This window comes from Scomber japonicus, chromosome 20 (assembly GCF_027409825.1).
Source record: "Scomber japonicus isolate fScoJap1 chromosome 20, fScoJap1.pri, whole genome shotgun sequence".
In the NCBI taxonomy this organism is placed as follows: Eukaryota; Metazoa; Chordata; class Actinopteri; order Scombriformes; family Scombridae; genus Scomber; species Scomber japonicus.
In genome coordinates this window covers 13,744,118-13,769,622 of record NC_070597.1, presented here as the reverse complement: position 1 = coordinate 13,769,622, position 25,505 = coordinate 13,744,118, and the positions used below count along the sequence as shown (strand labels likewise).

The window sequence follows — 25,505 nt, the reverse complement described above, 5'->3', positions numbered from 1 at the left end:
ACAAAACAAAAGTTTTAATCTGCTAGATAAATTAATATTATGAATACAGTTATATATTGACTTGTATCAATATGTTGTTTTAAAGAGAGGAGAGCAGATGCTGCAGTGTATAAGTGAACTTCTGCTACTACTAAACCTCTACGTAACTTCATGCATGAAATCATCCTCTGTTGACACAACAGCACATGAGTTCTTTCGATTTGTCAGGTGTGGCACCATGTACAATATTCACCACCTCAAGTCCTTTAGAGCAACAGGTGTGCAAATTATGTGTCCCAGTGTCTTTAACAACAGCATGCTGTCAACCAATCCCCCGCCCATTGTGACTAACCTCCACAATGGGCTAGCAACAAGCTCCACTAAATTAGACAAAAGGAGAAAACAAACCACAAAAAGGTTACTAAAACAACATAGTTCAAAACAATTAACAAAAGCTCTAAACTAAACTACTCTGTGTCTTAGTATCTGATTAGTTTGGCAGACAGACCCTGTTCACCGCAGATGCTGTCATAGCAAGAAAAGCAAAGGTGTAGATTATAACATTAATGATTGCTGTATTCCATCAATTGTCCCAGTAAGCCATATCAGTGACTGGACTTTGCATGACAAAATAATGCAGCAAAATTAATGTTGTTGTTGTTGTTGTTTTATTCTTTCATGGATCTCTCTGGACAACATTCACATAATGATGGTGCTGGGGAAGAGGTGGGCTGCAAAATAGTTGGTCTGAAACACAGAGTGCAGAATTAGAATGATATTGAAAAAACAGCACAAAGAATCTGATTGGCTGGAAGATCGTAGCAACAAAGATCACTGTCAGCTGTGGTGACATCAGAATGGAGAATGAAGGGATTTTGGAAAGTGTGGGAAAGTGGAAATGACAGAAATAGAACAGAAGGAAATTATAATGTTCACCCATTATATTTAATGGCAGAGTGTGATGATAGGAGAGATTGATTCAAATAACAATGTTTACTGTGATAAGCAACACAGATTTTCAGACCAAGCTGGCCTAGTGGAGCGTACTGGTGCCATTCTTCTCTCAGGCTCTTCTGACTAAGGAAGAGGAAACTGTAGCTGGGAGAGAACAAAAGGGAGCTGGTGGGTAATGGTGGTGTTAAAGGTTATGTGTGGTACATCATGCATGAGGATTGACCCATTGGCATTTGTATTTAGTTTGACAGACTTCAATTTGGGAGCTCAGCTTCAGCCTGTTTTTATATTGAGGAATAAGAAGTTTCAGTATTTCGTAACTATTGTAAATACCGATACTACAGCATATTGCCCAAAATAATACCCACCAAAAAAAAGATACAAGATTGCTGAATTCCACAAGGCCAGTAATTATTCCTCATGTTTTGTTTTCTGACAATCACAACATTACATGTTTCAAATCCTTTGTTTTGTTAAGATGAAAGAAAGATTCAGACATAACCTCATTCTGCAATCTTTTAGACCACAGAAGACAGAAGACCAACTCCACCACATGGGCAAGTCAATAGCCTTAAGTCCCACTCAAAAGTCCATTAGTTGAAATGCAGGACAAGCTGTCTTCTACTTTGTGCACTGGAGGCTTCAATCATTGACCACAATTGACTTGTGATGTCACAAACATGCTCATAATTACACACATTAAACACCGAATGAAGGTGAGCGGAAATGTCCCCTTGTCAGATGAATTTGGCAACAAACTCTGCACATACATCATTCTGTACAGTGACTAGACCAAAATCAAACTGAAGAAACACGAAGAAGACATTTTTGAGTGGAGGGGGGATGTCCTTTATACATCTTTGGTTTGGACTGATACTGCTCTGCCAAACTCACTTTGCTCCTTAGCAGTTAGCTCCCCCTGCTGTCCATATAATGTGCACCATGGATGTATTATTATAAGAGCTCTTATAATGGTAAATGGACAATTGACTGTACTTATATAGCGCATGTCTAGTCTTTTTGACCACTCAAAGCGCTTTTAAGCTTCATGTCACATTCACCCATTCACACACATTCACACACCGCAGCCATCGGCAATCCCTCCTGATGACGTGTTTCTCCGGGGGGAATCAGGGACCTCCACCTGTGTCCACGCCCTGTCAGTGTGTGTACAATTATGTTAATTCGTCTAAGGTACTCATTTAGTTTCAGGATCTGGACAGTAGGTTTACTTTGTTATTTTCATAAATTCAATATTTCGGCACCTCAAGGTTTTGTCTGGTCAGAGAATGTCTTAATTCGACAGGTAAGATTAGCGCATCCAAGAAGGTTTTATTTCGTTCATCTCAGCTGTTTTTTGTTTATTTCTTTTTTCTTTTATTTATCTATTTATTTTATTGCTGTAGTGAGTCAGTGGGGATCTGTTGCGTCCTGAAAAGAAAATCGAATGACTAAAAGATACACGGACCTCTGTCTGACTCAATGTGTTCTTTAGCAGTCAGCTCCCCCTGCTGGCCATAAGGTGAACCATGGCTATATTTTAAGAGCTTCTAATAAGAGCATTCATGCTGTGCACCCTCCCTCCCTTCATGCTTACAATTTAAATGTTTAATTTGAACATTTCCATTTAACCTTTTTGCACTTCAAATTTCACCTTTTCATTGTCATTGTTTTCTATGTTCGGATTATGATTTTACATTTTAAATTTCCTTTTTAAGTTTAATTATGGCCTGATTATTCCTAGTAATGTAGAAAAATAATACACTTTTAAATGTTATGTCTTTTAATTTCTATTTGGACTTTTAATTTTGATTATGACCAAAAATCTCCTCCATAGAAGAGTTACAGTGAGCTGTCTGGACTGAAATGGAAAGAGACTAAAATGGCTCTTTTAAGTCTTGAGCACCAAAACTCACCCCCTGAGTTGTACATTAAAATAGCCCTTGATTTGAGGTAATGCCAGATAAAATGATCTGCTTTTAAAGTTATGATTATTCATTCCTGTATAACATTACAACTACATCATCAGCTATTAGTGCTATGGAGCCACCACAAGAACTTGTGTGTAAAATAAACAGGTGAGATTTGAGCTAGATGGTTGCTGTGAGGCCATTTCATTCACCCAAAGTGTTTGTGCTTTGTTGTAATTATTAGATTTTGAAGATGGCCTTGTGAGTAATGAAAATAACAACTCTCAAGTTTGACCTTGCCTTGATTAATCAGCTTTAATTATACACATGATACTGTGATGTGTTGTAAGGCTATTTCATTCATATAGATTGTCATTGTTTGACAATTAATATGGCATGCAACATACTAGCATTTAGGATACATAAACTGTTTTAAATAATTTCAAATATGAAATAGACATTCATTGGATACATCTCTTGTATTGATCCACCCAGCTATATACTGTTCTTGATGCATTCTTGGTTTTTATGGCACGCTCAATCTAACTTTTGACTTTTTTCATAAAATATCTTTATTTTATATTCCAAAATCTACATGAACTAATGGATACATTTTCAAATGAGAGCACACCTTACTTCATAAGAAATTATATCTTTTATAAATCATGTCAGTATCCATGTGAATCACCTGAATAGAGTTTGGTGGGCTAATGGGTACACTTACCCTAACAGTTGAAAACATTTGTTAGACAATTAGTCAAAAAAACAAAACTAATAAAAATAAAGAAATAAGTAAAATTATTTTAAGTGATTGAAATAGGTACATTACTTATTACATTTCAAATAGGATATAGTCATCTGTAACCTATAACATTTCCAAAATAACTTTCCCATCCCTGCCTATATGCACCACAATCTGACAGCATCTACCTTTCCCTTCTTTAACAGGATTCAGTGCCTTCAATAATAAACCTAGTCATGCTGATTCAACTAACCCCAAAATTAAAATACATTTTTAAAAATCCTCTCATCAGACAGTGTTCTCAATAGTAGCGACAGGGTTGTGACATTAAGTAAAAAATAAAACAGTAAAATCAAAACAATGAGAAAGGGGAGTATCTGTGAGTTAACATTCATTGAGTGATAAGTCACTAAGCAAGACTATTAAAGCAGGTGGAGTCCTCTTAAGGAAATACCGACAGTCTGCTGTTTATTTGGGTGGTTCTGACCTGAGAGGCTTTTACATTATCTGCCAAACAAGCGCGCAGGACGGGAGGCATCGTATGAAGCTCTCCCTGGAGCCCTGTGCGGCCTCGCTGCGGGGGTTATGATCTTTTTTATTTTTTTAATTATCACCAGTTAAATAATGGACCCTAACAAAGGTGGCTGAACTTCTTCTCCCGGTGCAAACCGTCTTTCAGCGCCCGACAATGACAAAAGAAAAAAACCGAGCGAAGCAGAAATGTGACAACACTTGTAAAGAGGCTTCTTCAGCGCAGTGACAGCTCCGGGTTAGCCCGTACAAGAGGCACCCAGACGAACAAGGAAACCCCGAGGATCAGGGGCCTCCAGCCCGAATGACACCAGCGGGAGCCAGCCACACTGCACTTCTTAGCTAGCATTTTGCTAAGCTAACAAATGTAGGACTAGGAGTTGTTAGGGTGGGTTTTCTGTCGCCAAATGGACGGACAAGATCCTTTTTTAGGACTGTGAGTGACAGTGAAAACTGCAAAAGCTTCTCCAGGTGAGATAACTTCAAGTTAACGTCAGCTACTTAAGGTAACCTACCATGTAGCATCAAATGGCTGCTATTCAGTAACCATTATTAACCTAGCTGGCCGCTACTAACATTTTTTCAAACTTCTATAGTGAAGTGAAGCATTATAATTTAACTCTCGATAAGAGCTTGTTCGGTTTTCTCTCTAAACGTCTTGGTAGCATTTTGATTAGCGAGCTAAAGGCTAGTAAGTCTTATCAGTAACTAACCCTAACCCAATTAACTGATGTGAAGTTAGTTCAGCTGAAACATCGACTGACTTTTAACAAAGTTGAGCTTTTGGATTGGTCATGAAAGTTGTGTTAAAGCTAACTTACTGTACATACTCCAGTTAACTTGGGTAACTTAACGTTTGCTGACTAGCATTGTTGTGATGGACAAATTGAAGAGCTCGTTTGGGGCTAAATGTATTAACTAACGTTGACTTCACGGGCAAAACTATGATGATTACTGTTATATGGATGTTAATGTTTTATTCTAAATAACTGTCATCACTATTTTACACCGTCCCTCGGTTAGTTGATGGTGGATACCCTGTTAGGTCGTGTGCCCTGCCATTTCATGTCTTTATGATAACCAGGGGCGGGGAGAAATGGAGAGAAATGACCTTACTAATCCTTATAACTACATGGCTCTTCATTACCTTCCTAAACAATGATGTCTGGATTCAGAGTCTCTCATCCAGTTATTGCTGTGGGTTTACAACTTTGAATATTCAGCAGGCAAAACTATTGTGGGACATATGCAAGAGTTAACTTGTACAAATGGTGAAATTATGATTAACTTCACTGGAAAGAATAGACAAGACTACCATTACAGTACATATGCACCAGTATCTGGCAGCGTCCTTCTTTCCCTTCTTTGTCAGGATTGGGTACCTTCAGTAATTTATTACTGCTGGTTTAATTGACCACAAAACTAAACTCAATAAACATTCTTTTTTCCTGTCAACTCATGGCTTTCAAGAATTAGTTCAGAGGGATTCCTCCCAAAAAAATACATCCTGTTGGTCTCCTTTCACTCCACTGTGATTTGTTTGAACTGAAAATAGTTTCTCGGTTAAGGTTAGTAAGCTAGTAACAAAAACAAAGTTTGCTTTGTATCAGTTTCTTGTGCTTCATGTTAGACAGTCTGCTGTAAAATTTTCTGACCCAGCCCTGGCTCTCAAGCAGCCTTGTTGAAACTTGTACTTTTTGCTTGTCAGAAGACAGGATCGGCTAGATTGTTAGGTCACCTGCACCAATCAGGAAGAATATTTTAATATTGCTAACTAATGGGCTACTCCCTCCCGGTTGATGAGTGTCAATCCTATCCTTTGTGATAACCTAATGTACTAGCTGTTTCACATAAGTGACCATATAATTCACTGTTTCTCTCTTTCTAGGCATGATGGAGGGACTTAATAGTCAGGCTATTAGCCTGGATCCACGCAGACAGGAACTGCTTGAGGCTCGCTTCACTGGAGTTGGTGTGGCAAAGGTTGGCATTTCTTCAAATTAATAACAAAAGCAAAACTAGAGGCTGCACTGAAAAGTTCATATTAGTTATTATAATGCTTAAAACCATTACCATAACCATTTTTAATTTCAAGTGCAGATATTACTCTCTATATACCGAGAGTTAGTTTATATGTGTGTTATTTTATTTATTTATTTTTTAAACCAGAATGAGGTTTCCTTTTTTTAGCCCTGCTCCAAAGTCTAGCTTGCGGTTTTCCCGCAGGCAAACACATCCCCACTGTTGTGTGTGAACGCAAACATGAGCAGTCAGTCAGCACTCCCATGCTACTCCTTTTAGTCTTCTCTATTTCCAATATTGACTGATGCTCTGTGTTCAGGAGTTTTCCCTCTGTGGAATGACCCTATCTCTCCGAGCTAAAGCTAAAACAACACAAGCTCTGTACTGGCTGACATGGGAGCCGGCCAGCAGCTTTTTGTTCAAGCGGAGACTAGTGACACTGAAATGGCACCGCAGCTGAAGCTTACGGCATCGGCTGTGTGCTATGCTGCAACCTTTCTGCTGAACTGGGTAAAACAGTGAGTGTGTGTGTGTGTGTGTGTGGGTGCGCACGTGAGAAAATGGCAAACCCTTGAGAAATAAATCACTATCATTCATGCTCCAGCCTCTATGTGCTCTGAAATGCACTTTTGGGTCTGCTCGTTGCGGTATTACAGTGAATATGTTAGGAAAAGAAGCCTTTTCTAGAAACTGCACTGAGCATGTATAATGTACATGTCAAGACGAAAAATGGGAGAATTTCTTGGCTGTATGTGTGACCTTGAGCAGCAGAAAGCCAGCAGGCCTTTAAAGCATTAGCCTCCTGCACCAATTAGCCTGCTGTTTCCTCATCAGGCTGAGCAGCTGGCCATGAATAGTATGCACCACACCACGCTGACTCTACCAACTGGATGTAAACTGAAGATTTGCAGATTAACAAGTAGATGCAAATTGTGTGTATATTGTAGTGTTGCACAATTACGAAAGCTTTCCGGTTTTAGCTGGTAACAGTAAGAGTTAGTATGTGCTGAAATTGGTGTTATCCTTAATAACTACACAAGTGCATTAACAGGCCTACATAAAGGCTTCATAAGAGGACATAAACAACATAACTCTCGGACATTTAGAGCGGAAAACAACAGCATTTCCTAAAAGTAGCAGATGACTAATCAATCAAGTCTGTTGTCTGTGCCCTGTTTTTCCAGAGTTCAGCCAACAGTGAATCATCCAACCAGTCTCTGTGCAGCGCCGGATCACTCAGTGACAAGGAACTGGAGGTTGGTTGGGGGAAAGAATCAATCAAAATGACAAGTGACTGTGCCCTCTCCTCAAGGTCCTTTAACCATGTATGCACTAGCTTATTCTCGATGGTATCTCCTAGTCATTGTTTGTGTCAAATGTTTTTGTATACAGTCATGCATGCAAACATTTTGGTACACTGGCTGGTTGTCTATCCATCTACTTGAATTGGGCCAATTCGGGAATCAAGGAAATGAGTAGCCCAGAAGAAACTCACTCAAGCACAAACATGTTCACTCTTCAGAGATTGAACCATGACCCAGAAAGTAACAGTGTATGTGATAATCAACCATGCCTCGTGAACGGCGTAATATGACATGTACGTGTGTGTGTGTGTGTGTGTGTGTGTGTGTGTGTGTGTGTGTGTGTGTCTGTGTGTCTGTGTGTCTGTGTGTGTTTCATAGTCGATTAGATACTGAGCACAGAAAAGAAACTGTTGTTAATGTTACATAATCTCAAAAATGTTTCTTTGAGAAGGGAGTGTAATTATCTGTTTATCACTTACAGGTACAAGGTTTTATTATGTTAAAGCATTCTTTGCTGTAATGTTAATGAGCTGCTTTCCTGCTCTGTTCAGACACCAGAGAAGAAGGCCAATGACCAGAGAAGCAGGAAGAGAAAAGGAGACATCTATGACAGCAACAGCCAGGGTAAATCCAACCTACTTATTAAAAGAAACCTATTGTCTCCAACTTGAAGTTATACTTTACTGGCACAAATCTGTCACGCTTCAACAGAAGCCGCTCCTTATATTCAGAAATTCTCAGCTGTCTTTGGTCTCACTTTCATCACGGCTTTACTCTTGGCTGCAAATATTAATGTCTGCAAATTGTGAAAATGGTCTAAAAATACAATATGGGACATAAATCATGTGATCTGGCTCATTTTTTATGCTGCAACAGATGTATATGCTTAAAAAAAGATTAACATAAAATAGAATCAAATGATTTTCTTCTGTTTTTTTTCTATAGGCAAAGGAAGGGGGCACAAAATAAGTGATTATTTTGAGGTGAGTACAAATCTAATGGTTCACACAGTCTGTCTTGATCCTAGCGAATGTATTTTGTGTTGTAGTCACTGTGGTGCACATTATTTCAGGCCAGTCTCAAACTTTAGTGTTACGTCTCTCCTTCACGTCCCAACTACGCGAGTACGGTGCTTCCTCAAATTCTTTCGAAATAACATGTCTTGTCTCCTTTCTTTCTGTCTGGTTTCCACTCTCTTATCCTGTGGCCAGTTTGCTGGTAGCAGTGGCTCTGGCACCAGTCCTGCCCGGGGCATTCCTGTTCTGGTGCGCTCCTCTCCACAGCACTCACTGTCTAATCCTCCGGTGAGCATCACTGTCCACCTCCATAGCTTTCCCACGCGTTGATACTCTTTCTTTAGTTTTTTTTTTTTATTACTCTTGGTATACCAGCCGTTAAACCATTAGCCAGAGTGAGATTCACTTGTTTGTGTCCGTTTTCACTTAATGTCAGCATCCTCTTAATTGGACTGAGTTGGTGCGCTCGTGTATATTTCCTGGTCTTCTGGTTCTGGTCAGCCACGGTCCTTTAACTACAGAGATCTTGTAAGACTCTATTAATGATTTCTTTTTAGTCCTTTTACAGTTTGATTTCAGGAAAAACTACAATAAAAGTGAGCGAGTCTTGCCGCGTCAGTGACTGAACAATAGACTGTGTGACATTTCTGGAATGATTAGATGTAGGATCTCTCTTGACCACTGGTTATGTTCCCAGTGCGGGTGTTGCATCATGTTTTGAGATGTAGTTGTTTTGGTTTTAGACTGGACACAGTGAGCTGACATTTAAACCAGATATGGGAGGAAACAATAAAGGGTGTTGTGTATATTATGTAAGATTGGAGCCTGCACTCAACACCTTAATTGGGTTTTGATGACAATTTAATGTATTTTATCACTGAAATATCTGTTCACATATCATTTTCTGTTCCTGTAATGTTAAGATAACATCTTTCCTCATTGTATACCACAAAAACATTGTTCAGTGCCAATTTACCAGTATGTAAATTGGCACTGAAGTAAAGGTGTGATAAGTGTGTCCCTTAGCACAAAAGGGCCATAATACCAGGGAATGTGAAAGAGTTTTTAATCAGTACCTTTTGACTGCACAATTAGCTGAGATCTAAAGCTGGATTTATGAGATTTATGGCTTTCATAACTCACTTTCTGGTCCAAACTCTGCACCAAAATAGCTAATGGGCACTTCGATCCCAAGATGTTGTGTTGGGGCATGTGTTTTGAAGCTCCAGCTGTGGACAGTCAAATACAGTCCAGGATGTTAAATTTGTGTAGTAAATCCATTTGTTTGAAGATAATCAGACACGAAACGCTGCTCGGTGACTTATAACACTCTGAGTTAAGATTTTACAATCCGTACAAGTTATCATGGCTGCCATCTTCTTTTTCTTAACAATTGCCAGTTATTGGTGATGGTACCTGGAATTTGAGCTTGAACATGTCGTATTTGATTGGCCATTGAGTATGATGAGTGGCCCCAGTGGACTGCTGTTTTTTTAAATGCTCTCTCACCCTGAACAGGCCTTTAAATGATGGATGATGTTATGAATGAGCAAACACATTTTAGCCTATTCCTTTGCCAAAAAATAGAGACTCTATTGTAGGTGGTTTTGCCATTGTTTTTTCTATTCTGATGTATATCTGATTTAGAAAACCTACTCAATGTTATGATGTGACTAGACTCTGTCACATACTAATTTTTACATATCAGTAAAAATATTGTGATCTGCAGTGTAAAAGGCTGCAGGAAGGAAAAAGGTGTTTTCTTTCAATCTTACATAAACATTAACTGTGTTATTCAGTTTGTTTGTTTTTATCCCCTACAGACATTGAGCAGTAGCTGGCCTTAAATGAAAGATTAGAATAGACTCGGAAAAATACAGACAGAAGAGAAACGATGTGCTTTTTTGTCCCTTTCATCTTCTTGTAATCTCCACAGACGCTCTGTGTTACCCAGTTGTTATATTTCACCTTCTGTGTCTTTCTGCTTCCCTCCCTCCCTCTTCCTCGGTCTCTCTGGAATCCAGTTTCAGCACGGCAGTCCTTCATCCACAGGCTCAGCCCACACAGACTCTTCATCTTGCAGCTCTGTTAAGACAGCCCCCCCACACACCTGCTCACACAAAGCCATCCAGGTAACTGACTGACTGACCCGGATCACCACTAAATACCAACTTTTCTGATTGTCATTCAGTAGATTGTGACACCTTGTAGAAGGTCCGCTAAAAGACAATTTCACCCTGCTTTGGTTTGGTTTGGTTTGGATGCCTTTTGGGATTGGGTTCAGCTTTTGACATTTACCGCTGAAACGGTTTTGTTCTTCCACTGTTTTGAAATAAGTGAAAGTGGTTTCTCTGAAATGAGTTTGACAAAGTTTGTAGGGATGACACAACTTCACACCTAAACTCTGCCATTTAAAACAGTCACACTACTGAGCCAAGATGTGAATGTTAGAATTAAAGGTCAAACTTTGAAAAGGCCCTGCCACTCCTCTGTGGTTCAACTGAGATGATTCTTCATCAGCACACATCCAACTATTCTGGCAAATTAAAATAATTGGCCTAATTAAAGGTCAGCATTTTGTAATCATGTTTAATATCAAAAACGCCACCAGTCTGATTTTTGATAAATTCAAAGTGATGGTGTGTTTTATTACTGACTGCCCAAGGGGTGTGTGCGCGTATCATTTATGTGAGATGAAATGCTTACTGTTGGCTTGTTGTCCTTGCCCTTCTGCTCCAGTCAGAACTGACACTGCTGAAACTGACAGCACTGGAGAAAAACAAGAACTCTGACCTGGAGAAGAAAGAGGGCAGGATAGATGACCTGCTGAGGGTAAGAGAAGAAAAAATGAATGAAATCTGTCTTCATACTGACCTCATACTGGTTTTCAAAGCTGCAAATAAAATATTTTAGTTAATAACAAGAATTAATGTCATACGCTCAGTTAAGTTTACCTCTACATTTTAAATGATTGTATGATATGATATGATTTAATATGTAATCACTTTGCAAGGTAAACATATTTGCTAGCACTTCACACAACAGCAACAATCTAGTTGTAGTTCATCATGCATGATCATGATCGTGCTTGTTCACTTTCAAATTTAATTTTTTGCTATCATCAGTGTAAGAATGGAAAAATACCTTGGATCCTAACAAGAATTACATGTGAGTGATGATGGATGTTTTGACAGGCTAACTGTGACCTGAGGCGACAGGTGGATGAGCAGCAGAAGATGTTGGAGCGCTTCAAGGAGCGGCTTAACAAGTGTGTGACCATGAGCAAGAAGCTCCTCATTGAAAAGGTGGGTGTAAACATGTATTTGTGTTCAAAAGTGTTTTCTTCAGAAAGACAGCTTGTCTCGGAGAGACAGCTTGTCTCACCTTGTTATAGCTGCATGCTAATGTGTTTGCTACCTGGTGGACACTTATTTTAAAATGTAATTTATTTTTAAAGTCAAAGCAGGAGAAAAGGGCTTGCAGGGATAAGAGCATGCAGGACCGTCTGCGTCTGGGCCACTTCACCACCGTACGCCATGGAGCCTCCTTCACTGAGCAGTGGACAGATGGATATGCCTTCCAGAACCTCATCAAGTCAGCATGCAAATAAGCACAAACATATGCTCCTATTTTATGTATTCTGCATAAAAGAATGTGCATGATAGTTTGTTATTATTATGTTCTAGGCAGCAAGAGCGAATCAACTCACAGCGGGAGGACATTGAGAGGCAGAGGAAGCTGCTGGGGAAGAGGAAACCGCCCTCCATGGCCCAGACACCTCCACCCAGCCTGGAACAGAACAAACGAAAGAGCAGGAGCAACGGCCAGGAGAATGAAACGTAAGATTACAGCTAAATTACTTTCAACCTTTTATTGTAATACATTTTTTTATTGTTCAGTTTTATTAATAGTAATGATTTGGACATTTAAAGATTTGTTTTTACAGAATCATGCATTTTTCTTTTTGTTGACATCAATTGTCAGGATTGAGTTTGTGTTGCCTTGTTCCTTCTTCTGTTGATCTGAAATAAATGTGTAGCTTATTACATTTTGGTTCTTAGAAGCTGACCTGTTTCTAATTTATCTCACACAGATTGTCACTCGCAGAATATCACGAGCAAGAAGAGATTTTCAAACTTCGAATTGGTCATTTAAAAAAGGTACCAGTCCATTTTCATTTACCACTAAAGCTGCTGCTGCAACTTGTTAATCAAGGGTTTTAGGGAGGTAATAGATTTGTGTGGTTGTCCGCAGGAGGAAGCAGAGATCCAGTCGGAGCTGGAACATTTGGAGCGGGTCAGGAACCTGCACATTCGGGAGCTGAAGAGAATCCATAATGAGGACAACTCGCAGTACGTGCCACCTCTGTTTACCCTTCCTCACCTGTTCCATGGTGGGGATTAAACGTACTTATGCTATTTAAAAAAAGTCAAAGATTTGACGCAATTCTTATTTTGTAGATTTAAAGACCACCCCACACTGAACGACAGATATCTGCTGTTACATTTACTTGGAAGAGGAGGCTTTAGTGAAGTTTACAAGGTAAGTAAATGCTGTTTTTTTTTTTTGGCGTCCATTCCTCACAAATAACAGCTTTCTTTTTTTTATTACTGAAATGTCTGATGTTCCTTTTCCAGGCTTTAGATTTAACAGAGCAAAGATATGTGGCCATTAAAATCCATCAACTCAACAAGAACTGGAGGGAGGAGAAGAAGGAGAACTACCACAAGTAAGTCTGAACTTCTGTTTACTTGACCAGCTATTCTCTTCATTTGCTTGGTTGAAAATGATTTGATCTACAGTTGATTAGTTGTAGAAATTCAAACATAAAATTCATGTTGAAGTAGACTTAATGTTGACCATACATTTGTCTTTTCAGACACGCCTGTAGAGAGTACAGAATCCACAAAGAACTTGACCACCCTAGAATTGTAAAACTCTACGACTACTTTTCGCTCGACACAGATTCGTAAGTGCTTCATTTCACATAAAGCTTGTAACAGGTTTGCCAATACTAATATGTAACTTCAATGTACATGCAGCTTTTTAAATGCTTGTAAAAACATGAATGTAGCATCTGTGGTATCACCCAGACACAAGGGATGATCTTTTCTGAAGTTTGGTTTTAGGTTTAGCATTTGACACTTTAACAGTCGTGGAGCTGAAAAATCTGGGTGAAAATATAAGCAGTAACCTCCATGGCGGACTGTACTAAGCTGACACCAGAATAAGATTCCCTGTGAAATTTGACCACCAGCACATGAAATGATTTTTTTTTAGGTCAATAGAAGTGTCCAATCATCTGATGGTCTTGCTTGTTTACATGAGAAATGTGTGTCACATCTGTTGTTGCTCTTGCAGGTTCTGCACAGTGCTGGAGTACTGTGAAGGCAACGATTTGGACTTCTACTTGAAGCAGAATAAGCTGATGACCGAGAAGGAGGGCCGCTCTATTGTCATGCAGATCGTCAACGCCCTTAAGTACCTCAACCAGATTCGGCCACCCATCATCCACTACGACCTCAAGCCTGGTAGTCCAAAAGAGTTTTAGTTTGCACATAGTAGCAATTTTGTAATAATCTTTCCTTTGCAGAGTAGTTTACCGGATTGCTTACTGTCCTGTGCTTAGGAAACATCCTGTTGGTTAATGGCACAGCTTGCGGAGAGATTAAGATCACCGACTTTGGCCTGTCTAAGATCATGGATGATGACAGCTACAGCTCTGCAGATGGCATGGAGCTGACCTCCCAAGGAGCAGGGACCTATTGGTACGTACAGAGACATCTTTCAAATCTTTAGATCAACATGAGACTGTTAATGACTACACAAGTTCATAGCAGAGAGAGTGCTGGGAGAACATAGAGGAAAACCAGTCTCAAGTTGTGACTGTGTGGCTTACAGGTACCTACCTCCTGAGTGTTTTGTGGTGGGCAAGGAACCCCCCAAAATATCCAACAAAGTGGATGTTTGGTCAGTCGGGGTCATCTTCTACCAGAGTTTATACGGACGCAAGGTAATCCCTAACCTGTATTCCATAACACAGATTGTCATGATCTTTTTTTTTTTTTTTTAACTGAAGTGAAATGAACAAGCTACATATTAACACACTCCCTGTTGTGCTTCTCCAGCCGTTCGGTCATAACCAGTCACAGCAGGATATCCTCCAAGAAAACACCATACTAAAAGCTACCGAGGTGCAGTTTCCCCCCAAACCTGTGGTCACCACAGAAGCAAAGGTGTGGTACTTGTTTCTCTCACACAGCTACAGGCTCACTGAATGTACTGTTCCTTTCGTACAATCTGCATTTTTGACCTTTAAACAGGATGTTTGGGCGGGACATGGAAGTACAGGATGCTTCTTAAATGTAAACTGATGGGATGTTTGATATGTTAGGAGGGGCAGAGGTAGTGCAAGATTAAGTCACTAATAAAGAAAAGTGTCTACTTCATGGTTTCTGTAAGGATACAGAGTGGCATAAGCAGCCACTACCTTCAGACTATTTACTTTTATAGCTTTTTGAGGAAAGTTAAGTATAACAGCAAGTAGCCTAAGAAGGAGGAGATGTATTAGGTGCAGAAATATGAGAAGAGTTAAAGTATTTTCCCATATTTCCCCTCACAGGCCTTCATTCGCCGTTGCCTGGCTTATCACAAGGAGGACCGTGTGGACGTTCTGCAGTTGGCAAGCGATCCTTTCCTAATGCCCCATAATCGAAAGGCATTGGGCAGCAACACACCTGTGGCACCTCCTATTCCCTCCACCTCCAGCTTCTACAGCAGCAACGCCTCTGAATGAAGGGAGCTTAAAGTCTGGATTAAAACCCTGTGAAGACAAAGCCACACAGAGACGTTACACACTCTCTGAAACTCCTCCTTAGCTCTTTTGGTTGCAAGAGAGCAGAGAGCATGATAGGATGGAGGCAACCGGAAAGTGTGAATGGAACCAAAATGATGGATGATGTGGTGATGTTAGTAGTAAATGTGCCCACCACCTTTGGCCAAGTGGTAAAAATGAAGGGCCGGTCTCTGGCTGTGGGCTCAGTAGAACCCAAAGATTCGCCCATATGCATGCACTAACACAAAAACTTTGGGCTCGTTTCAAGGGGCTATTTTACATGAATAATAGTAAAAGCACCCATAAAGATTGCACAACTGAGGCTGAGAATATGCCGTTCGTGGAAGATCACCTGCCTCTATTCTGTGGAAGGTTTAGAAGAAGAAACATTACTGAAATTTCATCCCATTCTGCTTGAAATGCATCATCTATCAAACTATTTTTCAGTACTATAGTGGTCATTTTCAGATATGTACCCATATTGATTTTAACCTGAGACTTTTAAGGAAGGGTTCCTACAGTGAATGAGGAATGATGACCAAAGTTAAAGGCCTGCCTTGATGACATGGCACTGTTAGAGGTTCTTAAATGACTTAACACAGAAGATCTGAGAAGTTTTGGTTTTGACCTATTTTGAATATTCTACTGGGTAACTGGAAGTCAGCTGCTTATTTCAGTTGTTAAGTCCATATTTTTCCATTAAATTTACCCCCTTAAATGTTTTTGTTAACCTTACAAAGGGGATGACTATGAATGAGTGTTGTGATGAGAGGTAAGATTCTCAACAGGAGTAATGATGATACCATTAAAAAACATTTGGTTAACTCTGTGTTGTTTCAGTTAATTTGGGAAAATAAGTAAGCAAACTATTGTAATTCACTCCATTAACCCTTTTGGTATAGAAGTGCATTGATGAATGTGAATGTAATGTGTTTCATATATTAGCAGTTACATGAATGCAAACACATTTAAACACACACACACCGGACATTTTTTTTTTTTTTTCACAGCATAAGTTTTTTTTATTAACTCAAATCACACGTCAATAAAAGTATTCGTCATATCTGAAGCAGGCAAATTCATGTGATGGTGCAGAGAATGAATACAACGTAACTTAGTGCATCTCTAAATACAACGGTTTGCCTGCAGTGTGAGTGTGTGTAACAAATGAATAAACTGCATTTGAGGTTAATGAAATACTGACACTCTTGTGGAATACTAAACTCTTTCCACAATTATCACAAAATCTTGCAGCTTAGAACTGGGATGAAAAAAAACGTTTTCTCAATGTGGAGAGACAATTATCTGACAGTGATTACATAGTTATGCAGTGCAAACGGAGATGGTGAAGTTGACAGTCATTAAAACTATTTGGGGGAAGCTTTCTTTTAAAGTACATTCAAATCTGAGGGAGAGAGAGAAATTGTTTTAATACACTTGTAGGAAAATGCCAGATATAAACAAGTGAAGCACATCAACACAGGAGACATACCTGCAGTTATCATCCTCACTTTTAAACCACAGAGAGACATCCTCTGCCATATTGCTTCCATAGTGGACTTCAAATCTCTATCTCCAGCCACTCATATGATCTCTTTGGAACATGTAAAAACAAAAAATCTTGACACTGCTTCGTGCACTATGCATGGTGCAAAATGGCACTGATGTAACCATTCCTTTTCTGTTGCCCATGTATCCAGATAAGAGTCACACGGTTTCCAGTTATTAGAGGAGGGAGGGGGGAGGGTGTATGACTATGGGGTGAGGTTTGACATCCCAAGGCATCGTCCGTCCAGTGGGTTTATCTGTTGTAAAACTGTGAGGTGACCCAGGCCAGTCCCCACTTGAGGTTGGTGAGCATAAATTTGAGTGCCTTGGTCCACTGCTCCTCAGAGTTGAACTGGGTCTTGATGGAGTAGGAGCCACCACTGCCACCCGTGTCCTCGATTTTGCCTTTCTCCACATCCATCCTGAAGCACAGAATAAAAATATCATCACATATGATCCGGTGAATATACTGATATCAATATTGTAACCTGACATTAGAAATGATCCAAGTTGTGGTTAAACCTGGAGTTGGTTCTCTTTTGTGTTAAACAGACCCTATGAATCCCAATATTTGAAAGTTTGGATTCAAAAGTCAAAAATATTCAGAATCTGATAATATATTGATATATTCAGATAACACAGACAGGGTTTAAAATGTTGTCTTATTAGTTGAGGATGTATGTAGTCGTTCTAGCAGCTTACATCCCACACACTGATGATTTATTATTAAGCATTACTACTGAAATTGTTTAGTTTGTCCTGAGGATGATAATAAATAAAAGGTCATGGGGGTCATATTAAAAGCAAAAATCCCCTCTGGGTGATGAATGGTTTTAGTTAATTTCTTGACAATCTTCTGATTAGATTATAAAACACATCACAAAGATGAAATTTAGGCCTGCAGCAAGAAGCAGTATCTGTAGTCAAAATGCAAAATTTAAATGTTCTCAGTAAATTTCCAGATAGCAGATAGAAGAAAATATTTGTTCCGTGCTGGTGAAAATTGTGGTAAGATGATGCAAGAAGAATGGGGGGAGGGCACAGAATCACTAGGAATCATCTGCTGGGGAAGATCATATTTGAACATCTGGACTGTTGATAAATGTTAAGTCTCGATCAGAGCTTTGGACAGACCAGAAAATGCACACTAGAATATTAAGACACGATATTCAAACTTTGATGGATCAGACATCCTCCATGCCACAACACATGTATCACTAGGAATAGCCAAACAGTGTGTATATATCAGTTGTAAAATAAACATCATGTGCCATATAAATGTGTAACTACAAATTTGTTTAATGTGACAAATTTTGTATTTATAAAAGTTGAATGCCACCACAGCCATCAGTCCCATCAGTCTGCCACTCAGCCTGATAATACATGGATTTTATGGTGCAGGGAAATTAGACTTTTTTTTTTTTTTTTAACTTTGCCCTAGTTGTAAGTTTAACTCAACATTTATAACGAATTAAGTTTCCAATAATATTTATACAGGTTTAAATGGAGCTTAAGGTTTAACTGTTACCACATTACAGAAATTATTCAAACGTCTCTGAACTTGTTAAATAAAGTTGTTTTAGTTTTTTTTAATACAATCTCTGTTTTAAACGCTTTAAATCACAGACAACTACTAAAATATATTACATGAGAAATAAGTCTCTCCCACTTATGGACAGAATAACCTCTCCCTCCCATCCAGAAATGTTACAGAATGAAGTGTATGCAGATGCTGAATGTAGAGTGGATGTTAGAAGTGATTGTTGGAGGTAAAGTAGGATTTATAATGTACAAGATTTAGTATACTACTAAATGTTGTACTGGTGGCTAGGGCTGAACGATTTTAGGAAAAGATCTAATTGCGATTTTTCTGGCAGATATTGCGATTTCGATTTGATTCACGATTTCCTTCAAATCAAGCTTCAGTGCAATATTCACAATGTACAGTAACATTAAAACATTAAATGCTATTACTCCAATGCAAGGATAAAAACTAAAGACCAATGGCAGTTATTACAAATGAAGAACTAAAAGAGTACTTTAAAAAAGTATGGCAAAAAATCCTTAATTGTATTCATTTAAAAAAAAAAAAAAGCTAAATAGAATACAAAACAATTCCAAAAAAACTAAACAATGTTAAATAAGTAATAAGAAAAACTAAATTCAACAACTCTTTACTTTATTCAACCCTACTGTATATTCAGAAACCTGGACTATCTTTTTAAGTGAATTTGACAAGTAATGGTAATAAAATAAAACTCAAATATCTTTTTTTAAACAAAGGCTGACACCACACGTCAGGGTGAAGTGCAGAACAAATAAAATCCCAAAAATACTTAAATCAACAATAATACTCTCTTCCCTGACATCTTTACATCACTCAGCATTTACACTCTGCGTACAGCTGTGGGATGGCAACCTGGTTGAAGTAGGTGCGGGAGGGAATCATATATCTTCTGTCCAGCGTGCGGAGGAGGTTTTTAAATCTCTCGGTGTCTCCGCTGCTCTTATCATACGGAGTTACACTGGCAGAACATGCTGTAATTGTAGTCTGTTTGCTACAGTGGGCCTGAGTATCATTTTCACCGGACTTTTCACCGGACTTTTTCGTCATGCAAATGCTTGTGTTGATTTTTCAAATGCAGGTACAAATTGGTTGTATTTCCGCTGGATGTTGCAACTTTAGCGCGACAGATTTTGCACAGTACCTGTTTTAGGTGCACGTCTGCAGCCTCAAACCCGAAACACTCCCAAATGACCGACGTGCTGGTTTTCTTGGGGGTTATATCCCCTAACTCCACTTCAGGTCCAGCTGAAGCTATTTCTGAATAATTATAATTAAGGAGCCGGTTAATACTAATTGGTTAGCGTGACCTGTCCACGAGTAGCATGCCGCTTCTGATTGGTGAGCTTGGCAGGATGGTAGGGAGACGGCATGTATGTGTAAAATAGTTGACACAACAGATCCTGGGTCAGTCAGGAGCGCTGCAAAAACCGCAGCTTTGGCGATCACATGATCGCGCTGTCTGAAATCGCAATTTCGATCAGAAAACGATAAATCGTTCAGCCCTACTGGTGGCCATGCTTTAAATATTCAAGGGGTTGTATATTAAAGCTTTCCTAAATGTACCTCATTTGCCTGAACAGCATAATCAAATAAGACAATTCTTCAGCCCCTCTAGAATAAGTTGAAGTAATTATTTTGAATTTGTATTCAAACCTCATAAATATTTAGAGCTTCATCTTAACATGGCTGCAAAGATACCTGAGTTAATGAACACAGAAGAAGACAAACATCCTGCAGCTATCTGACCTGTAAGGAAGGCAGAAGCCTGTGTCTCCTTTCTCCACCTCCTCTTTGAACTGCTGGACACAGTCTAGGAAGGCCACCATGGCGTGGTCGAATTTATTGTCCCAGAAGAACCTCAGGCCACCAGAGCAGTACAGTGGAAGCTCCTACACAAACAAGATGGAAAGCAAGAGAGAGCATAGTTGTAGCCTGAAGGAGTGTTTAATAATGATGTGAGAGCTCAGCTTGAGAGCGCTGGTTTATTACCTTGGATTTGTCCGCCAGGGACTCGAGGTATGAGTGGTTTCCATATGGCACCAGGCGATATCTGAAGAGAGGACAGAGTTAGTGTTAGGTGAGATTAAAGTTTAAAGTTAAAGTTTACTTTCTGAATAACCAAACAAGTATTATTAAAAAAAATACAAGAGATGTACTAAATGTAAACAGCCGATGCCAAATAAAATAAACAAAAGCAACAGAATGGAAATTGAGCTCACAGTATGTGTGAAGATATTGAATCTAAATAACAGAAACAATGTGGTGGAACTGGGAATTAAGATTAGTTCAAATAGACCAAATTAATGTGAAGATGGAAATGAGAGAAATACATTTAAATTAAACATTATTACAATAAAGTTATTACACACTTTCGTGCCTTTAAATTTTCATGGAAATATGGCAAAGTTATTAGATTCATTAATAACAACAGATCAAACTGTGAAGCACTATTTAAACTTTAGGGGTTTCAAATTCAGTGCTTTGCTGGCGAAAACATAAAATGGTATGCAGGCAAGATTAAAGGATTAGTTCACAATTTTTCAAGTCAGGTGTTCATATGAAAGAAGTTTTCCTCGCTCTAATCGTTCTTCCTGCTCATAATGGCAATTAAAAGATCTCCTTCAAATATGCTTTCAATGTAAGTGATATGGCCTAATCACAGTTATTTTGTGCAAAAATGCATTTAAAAGCTTATCTGAAGCTTATATGAAGTGGAAATATAGTAACAATAAGAGGCACCTGACTTTCTTTTAAGACAGATTCGAGAAATTGTGAACCTATCCTTTAAGTTATGTGCGTTAATATGTGTGTGTACCTCTGGAAACGCAGTCCCATTTTGTTTGCCAGAGCATGGAGAAGCAGCACCGTCTGCCCCCAGGCGGCGTTGATCTCATTCCACTCTACAGGGACGCTGGGGAGTCGACCAAGACGAAAGTTGTTGATGGTACCAAACTGCCCGCTGTGCCTGGAAAGACACAGAAACAAAACTATTCAGATTCACATCCAATAAGCACTGATTTACTTTTGTCCGAGGGGGTCTGTATTAAATACTCGTCACATTTAATTGGTTGAGAGAAAAACTAATTATTTCATCTTAGTATACATCAACAGCATTATTTTTGCGTACCAGATGTGAAATGTGGCGTTGAAGACGTTGGTCTTTTTCAAGCGATCTAGTTGAATCTGGCAGTAACGCATCTGGTTGTCAACGCTCTTCAGCTCATCATCCAGCTCAAGCTGTTGCCGCTTAAACTCACTGTACTCCTTTTGGTACCTAACACAAGCACAAAACAGTGTAAAGGGACATATCTGTAGTATCCCACCGACACCTGTCTACACCACCCCATCACTCACTGCAGCTCCTCTGTGTCCAGCTGCTGTGAGTGGGTCCTGCTCTGGGTCAGTTCCTGGGCTACAGCGGCCCTCTGCTCCTCCACCGCCTCCAGTTCCTGGACCAGAGCCTCCTCCTCTTCGTTCAGCTGCTGCAGCTCTGTCAGTAATGTCTCTTCTTCCTCCACCTGCAGGTGTGACAGCAGCTCCAGACACTGCCTGAGAAAGCATTCAAACACAGTACATGTTATAACAGACAGAGAGACTTTGATTGTAGCGATGAACACCAGCAGCATCTCCCTCTCTTGAGTGTTTTTTTGGTTGAAAACAGACATGAGACATTGGGGCATTTTATTGTGTTGTGTACTAGCTCACTTGTAATTCTGGCATTCGTTCTCTGTGATGTTGAGCTGTGTGTCCAGGTGGTCGAGTAGGGTGTCGGTACATTCCTCACACAGTGGGTGGTCCACATCCGTCTGACCTGACATGATGTCAAACAGGTCACTGGTCACCTGGGTGGGATAACATCAGACACAAAATGGCCATTTATGATGATCGTGCATGTGAACGTGCACGTTTTGAGTTCAAATTCAAATACATCACCCTGACAGTCTATACTTGCCTAAATAACATGATCAGTGATAAATAAAACACATGACTTCATTTAAAAACATCCTCCATATTAAAGTAGTTTACCTTCAGTCTCCGGCTTAGATTTTCCATAGTGCCTCCATCAGATGCTTCTCCAATCAGTGTGAAGCTGTTGGCGCTCTCTGTGGACATCATCCTGCTGAGAAGGACAAGATTCAAACTTTGTAGAACTCTAAAAGTCTCACATTATATGTACCAGTTCACACCTCATTTGACAAAGAAGCATATCAAATTCTTATTTAATGATTCCTATAATGGAACTATTTAAAAAGCAGCATCAAGTGAAGCTTTATTAGTTAAAGCAGCAGTTATCAAAAACGGATGAGCTCTCACCGTGCAGGGGGGATGTATTTTCTCGACACTCCATCTTGCTTATTTTCTACAAATGTTTCCTGGGATGAAAATATAATTCTGAGGTTCAGACATTTTTTCTGACAAAACATTTCAATACATTTGCTTTTAAGTATCTCAAAGTCTTACAGATTACAGAAAGTTTTCAATATAAAAACATAACTGAAAAGTGGTATGTGTATATGATAATAATAAACAGAAAAGATGACATTAAAAAGAAAACCACTTGTCTTTTGTTGTGATTACTTTTTGTTTTTACTTTATTAGTGTATGCTTTTGAAGGACCTGAGTAGAGCTGCAACGATTAGTTTCTTATTTGACTGAAAAATTGTAAAAATGATCTTGTTCCAGCCTCTTCAATGTGAATATTTTCTGGTTTCTTTATTCTTCTAAAATAGTAAACAGCATATCTTTGTGTTGTGGATAAGACATCTTAGTTTGAATCTTGTTCAAAGGTTTGGGAAAAAGTTATTCTGACAGGTTTCAAAGTTTTCTGAGACTTTATAAACAACTAATCGATTAACTGAGAAAATAATTGAGGGATTAATCAATGATGAAAATAATTGCTAGTTGCAGTCCTCGACCTGGGAGCACAATAATCTGTTTATAATTCAGATTCCAATGCTAGGACATATCCTTTCAGCTGTATTTACCTCTTGTACTGTCTCCCCCACACTACTGTCAGTCTGTTTGCTGGGAGTCACTGTGACCAATGGAGCTGAAGAGAAGAAGAGGAGACACAGAGAAGTCACATGACAGATAGGGTAGTTTAAACATTGTTACACTATAACACCTAAAAGGACAGGTTTACAGTTTTTCAAATATATCTTAAAACAACAGTCAAGTGCCATGCTCATTCCTCCTGTTCATACTGACCATTTGAAGGTCCTTTACTGTGCAAAAACTTATTTAAAAGCTTTTGCAAAGCTAATATGACGCTTCAGATGTCCAAATGAGTCAAATCAAGTAGATATTTTTCAATGTCAATGTTTTTTTAGTGCCAATGTCCCAAATTGTTTGTTACTGTACTTTCACTGCAGCGCAACAGGGAAACACTGTCCAAGGAAACACAAAAAGGGAATTTGATGCTAAAAAATGATTGCAAATGTGGCCGTTATCTTCATTATTTTTAACTTGATTTGACTAACTCAGACTGAAGCCTCACATAAGTTTCAGATAAACTTTTGAATGGATGTTTTGCACAAAATGTGGATTTTTGCCCCTATCACTTCCACTGAAAGGACATTTGAAGGGGATCTTTTAACAGGCAGTGCACAGGAGGAAACGTGTTCATATAGACACCTGACTAGTGTTTTCATATAGACTTGAACATTTGTGAGTCTATCCTTTAATGTTACGTACATTTACCCGCAATGATGGATGATTGTTAAGTGCATACATACTTATAAGTTCCTGGATTGTGACCCGATCGAGCACATTAAAGGATGTGTCCAGTTTGAGCGGCTGGCAGCACCTCTGACACACGAAGCTGACCTGCATCGTTGTGCTCGACGACTTGGAGCCCTCCATCGCTATCTACAAGTACAAGAATTACAAATATAACTAACAAATCAAAGCAATCGGTGTGTATAAAACAATGTCTGGGTGGTTAGCACTACTGGCAGCATGATAGCGTTTTGGCAGCTCGTCTTTTGGTGTAAAAGTGAACGTAAGTCATTAAAGGCTGTTAGCTACCTAGAAAGCTGTTTAGCTAAGCTGCTAACCAGAAAGCTAACTGGCTGACGTCAGCTCTGAAGTGAACCGGTGTGTGTAAAAGGAAGATTGACTCACAGTCGCTTGTGAAAGACGAACAACTATTACACGTCAACAAAAAAAAAAAGAGAAATCACTCCTGATATAATTTGCGTGACTGTCGCATTTTGCACCTCGGGACTTCACTTCCTTATTGTTGTTTACGACGGATGTGGCGTCATATTAGAGTCGTGCAAGTCACGTGATAGCCGGTGGACTTTTATTTTGTAGTTTAGTTTTAGTTTAATTTAGTAGCTTTATCAGACAACAATATAACGACATTTAGATAGCACTCCCTGAGCCATAACAACATCAAGACAATTAAAAACAACTTAAGACATAAATACAACATTAACAATCTATAAGAGCAACAAAGTGCAATATACAATATAAAAAGTGCAACCAGTAGCAATTTTCATTGTAACAGTGGGTCACAATCAGTGAGTGTGTGTGGATCAGACTGTGTTCATTAGTTTAACAGCTTGGAGGAAGAACCTGTTTTTCAGTCTTGTAGTGTGTGACTGAATTGTCCTGTATCGCCTGCCAGAGGAAAGTAGTTGGAAGTGGTGGTGGACAGGATGTGTTGGGTCACAAATGATATTTAAGGCCCTGCCCTGACAACGGGCTTGGTAAATGTCCCCAATTGCAGGAAGCTGGGTCCCAGTTATGTATTGTGCCATTTTGATGAGTCTTTGCAGAGCCCTCTGGTCCTTCTTGGTGCAGCTGGTAAACCACGCAGTGATGCAGTATGTGATGATACTCTCCATAGTGCATCGGTAGAAGTTAACCAGCAGGTTCTGTGGCAGACCGGCTCTCCTCAGCTTCCGAAAAGACTCTGATGTGCCTTCACAATGATGGTGGATGTATGTGCAGCCCAGGAGAGGTCCTCAGTGATGGTTACCCCCAGAAATTAAAAACTCTCCACTGCTTCACCATTAATGAACACTGACTTGTGATTTGTTCTCCTCTTTTTCCTGAAATCCACTACAATCTCCTTTGTCGTCTTATTATTC

The 25,505-nt window shown here is 39.3% G+C and overlaps 2 protein-coding genes across 6 annotated transcripts; one reads left to right on the top strand and one right to left on the bottom strand.

The window, feature by feature from the left end:
* The first annotated feature begins 4,110 nt into the window (after nt 1–4,110).
* Nucleotides 4,111–16,120, top strand: LOC128380862 (serine/threonine-protein kinase tousled-like 2). 3 transcript variants are annotated; one of them, XM_053340730.1, is made up of 21 exons: nt 4,111–4,587; nt 6,005–6,099; nt 7,323–7,394; nt 7,994–8,066; nt 8,388–8,425; nt 8,654–8,746; nt 10,483–10,590; nt 11,198–11,290; nt 11,653–11,763; nt 11,916–12,052; nt 12,145–12,297; nt 12,552–12,618; nt 12,713–12,810; nt 12,919–13,000; nt 13,096–13,187; nt 13,338–13,427; nt 13,820–13,989; nt 14,088–14,226; nt 14,360–14,471; nt 14,587–14,694; nt 15,081–16,120. In XM_053340730.1, exons 2-21 carry the CDS (start codon nt 6,007–6,009, stop codon nt 15,252–15,254), a joined length of 2,103 nt encoding a protein of 700 aa, XP_053196705.1. In that variant the 5' UTR covers nt 4,111–4,587; nt 6,005–6,006; the 3' UTR covers nt 15,255–16,120. The 3 variants fall into 3 exon arrangements, with proteins under 3 accessions (XP_053196705.1, XP_053196704.1, XP_053196706.1); XM_053340729.1 differs by having other exon boundaries at nt 7,323–7,463; XM_053340731.1 differs by lacking the exon at nt 8,654–8,746 and having other exon boundaries at nt 7,323–7,463.
* A 184-nt stretch (nt 16,121–16,304) lies between these two features.
* becn1 (beclin 1, autophagy related) lies at nt 16,305–24,657 on the bottom strand. Of its 3 annotated transcripts, none has more exons than XM_053340744.1 (12): nt 24,532–24,657; nt 24,144–24,276; nt 23,394–23,458; nt 22,723–22,781; nt 22,435–22,528; nt 22,114–22,250; nt 21,763–21,957; nt 21,536–21,682; nt 21,224–21,373; nt 20,398–20,458; nt 20,155–20,297; nt 16,305–17,263 (listed from the first exon to the last, which is right to left on the bottom strand). In XM_053340744.1, the coding sequence occupies exons 2-12, from the start codon at nt 24,268–24,270 to the stop codon at nt 17,095–17,097; spliced, it is 1,347 nt and encodes a 448-aa protein (XP_053196719.1). In that variant the 5' UTR covers nt 24,271–24,276; nt 24,532–24,657; the 3' UTR covers nt 16,305–17,094. The 3 variants fall into 3 exon arrangements, with proteins under 3 accessions (XP_053196719.1, XP_053196718.1, XP_053196720.1); XM_053340743.1 differs by having other exon boundaries at nt 24,436–24,639; XM_053340745.1 differs by having other exon boundaries at nt 22,435–22,525; nt 24,436–24,639.
* Between the last annotated feature and the right edge of the window lie 848 nt (nt 24,658–25,505).

Bases quoted from the DNA above. Each gene is read 5' to 3' on its own strand.
- LOC128380862 (XM_053340729.1), top strand. From the start codon at position 6,007: ATGATGGAGGGACTTAATAGTCAGGCTATTAGCCTGGATCCACGCAGA. The intron at 12,811-12,918 runs GTACGTGCCACC...CTTATTTTGTAG, and splicing joins CATAATGAGGACAACTCGCA to ATTTAAAGACCACCCCACAC. The intron at 13,001-13,095 runs GTAAGTAAATGC...TTCCTTTTCCAG, and splicing joins GCTTTAGTGAAGTTTACAAG to GCTTTAGATTTAACAGAGCA.
- becn1 (XM_053340744.1), bottom strand. From the start codon at position 24,270: ATGGAGGGCTCCAAGTCGTCGAGCACAACGATGCAGGTCAGCTTCGTG. The intron at 21,683-21,762 runs GTGAGTGATGGG...TGCTTGTGTTAG, and splicing joins CTGGACACAGAGGAGCTGCA to GTACCAAAAGGAGTACAGTG. The intron at 17,264-20,154 runs GTCAGATAGCTG...TCTGTGCTTCAG, and splicing joins GGCTTCTGCCTTCCTTACAG to GATGGATGTGGAGAAAGGCA.